The following is a 1,840-nucleotide window of genomic DNA, read 5'->3' as shown; positions in this document are numbered from 1 at the left end:
CCTGATGACACTGACGTCCATATTTAACATGTGGTGTTGCAGCCTCTCACCTGCTCCTGGACGTCCTCGTACTCAGAGTTCAGCAGCTCAATGAAAATTGGAACAGCTCCTGTTTCGATCACCACCTTGGTGTGCAGGAAGGTACCGGAGGCAATGTTGGTGAGCGCCCAGGCCGCCTCGAACTGTTGGAAACACACATGTAACACACACATCAGTCCAGTCTGAAACGAGTTAAAAACATGACTGTCTTTCCTGGGCAATCTTTTAATTCATGATTAACTGCACATAATGCAACACTGAACATATTATCATCTGTACTGTTGAAGTAAAACTTCAGAGAAATGAAACATTCATTACTCTGACTGGCACCAGTGATTGTGGGTAGGAACTAAGGTTGTGTGATCTGATCCACAGTCAGATCGTCCTGTCGTCAAACTGTCAAATTGCCAATACCCGATATGGTCTCTGCCGGAGCATCGGTTATATGCAGGGATGAAAGTATGGTGGCGCAAATAATATGTACTATAAATTCAATGAGACTACTACTAAAAATAATAATAATACCAACATAATACATGGCATTATATAGTATATCGTCTGTCATGAAGATCATCGTCTATCAGTACAATCCTATTAGGAACATTTGAGATGTCCCACGTCTCTGAGGCAGAACCCTGGATGCTGCTCACATCACGTGGTGAACACAACATGTGTGTTCAGTAACACATCTATTAGAAAATCAGTTTTTATCGTTTTAACGTTGTACCCATCACAGCTTCAGGCACACAGGTGGCAGTGTTGCGGAGCTCTCACCTGCAGTGTGCAGTTTTCACTTCTCTTCAGAAACTCCACAAAACGAGTCACAACACCAGGAGTAGAGATGACCTCGTCTATGGGCGGGTTGGGCTCTGTGCAAAGGAACACATCAGAACTCTTCTCTTACTGAACGGGACCTGATTTGAAGACTGACAGAGGTTTAAAACAAGGCAGTGGTTCTGATCAACTAATGTGCATGAAGCCAGTTCAGCTTTGTGTTCAGTAGAGAGCGGACTTCTTATAAAGCTGACTCATCACATGACACTGACACAAACCATCACAGATTCCACCTGCTCATGCAGTTAGTTGATCGTCCAAACTCAACCGGACTTTTTAATTCTGATGTGGTGCGTTCAAATGTTAGCACTCTTTTCAGTTTAACCTCTGTTGTGTTGATCAGTGAAACAGTGGTACAACTGACACTTAAATAAAGCTGCCAGAGATTATTGCTTGGACTTCAGATCAAATTATTCACATAAATATAAGGACTCCCTTGATGAAACACAAACCTTTGGAGAGTAATTTCCTGAATTTCTGTGTAGCAATGAGTTGCTGGTCTGGGTCTTCAGAGAAGATCATCTGAATCATATCTGGAGTTATCACTCCGTCCTGCACAAAGATCAACATCAGATAAATATTCAAACTTCTAATCACTTCAGATTAGTTTATAGAAACACCTGATCTTAGACAGATGAGGTAGATCCTGGTGTTTTAGCTGTAAAAAACCAAGGTCAGATAAACACAAGAACACAACAGTGAACTACTTACACCTGTGACAGGTACTGTGGAGCTGATGTCTGGATCCTGGATCGGACACTCCAGCATGGATTCATCATTAGACGGTACACACACATTTCTCCTCTTGAACAACTGTGGGCACAGAGTCAAGGTCACATGATTAGCCTCCTTTTTCTTTTGGCTGGATGAACTGATTGTGACACTAAACACACTGACACATACACAAAAACAGTTCGCAGAGAAACTTGAAACTTGGAGCCAGCAGTGATCTGTCTGATGTACTGTT

The 1,840-nt window shown here is 42.4% G+C and overlaps 1 protein-coding gene across 1 annotated transcript; it reads right to left on the bottom strand.

Moving 5' to 3' along the window:
* Positions 1 to 50: 50 nt before the first annotated feature.
* On the bottom strand, positions 51 to 1,736 carry LOC111667082 (importin subunit alpha-6-like; the record flags this gene model as incomplete). The annotated part of the gene is made up of 4 exons (XM_023422663.2): positions 1,585 to 1,736; positions 1,326 to 1,425; positions 814 to 908; positions 51 to 182 (listed from the first exon to the last, which is right to left on the bottom strand). Coding segments are annotated over exons 1-4 (384 nt in total), but the record flags the coding sequence as incomplete, so codon positions are not given.
* Between the last annotated feature and the right edge of the window lie 104 nt (positions 1,737 to 1,840).

The sequence above is a fragment of the Seriola lalandi genome, unplaced genomic scaffold, assembly GCF_002814215.2.
Source record: "Seriola lalandi dorsalis isolate HSWRI2012SDOR001 ecotype SW California unplaced genomic scaffold, Sedor1 jcf7180002003259, whole genome shotgun sequence".
Classification (NCBI taxonomy): Eukaryota; Metazoa; Chordata; class Actinopteri; order Carangiformes; family Carangidae; genus Seriola; species Seriola lalandi.
The sequence above is the reverse complement of the archived record's forward strand: the minus strand, read 5'-3'. Positions and strand labels throughout refer to the sequence as shown.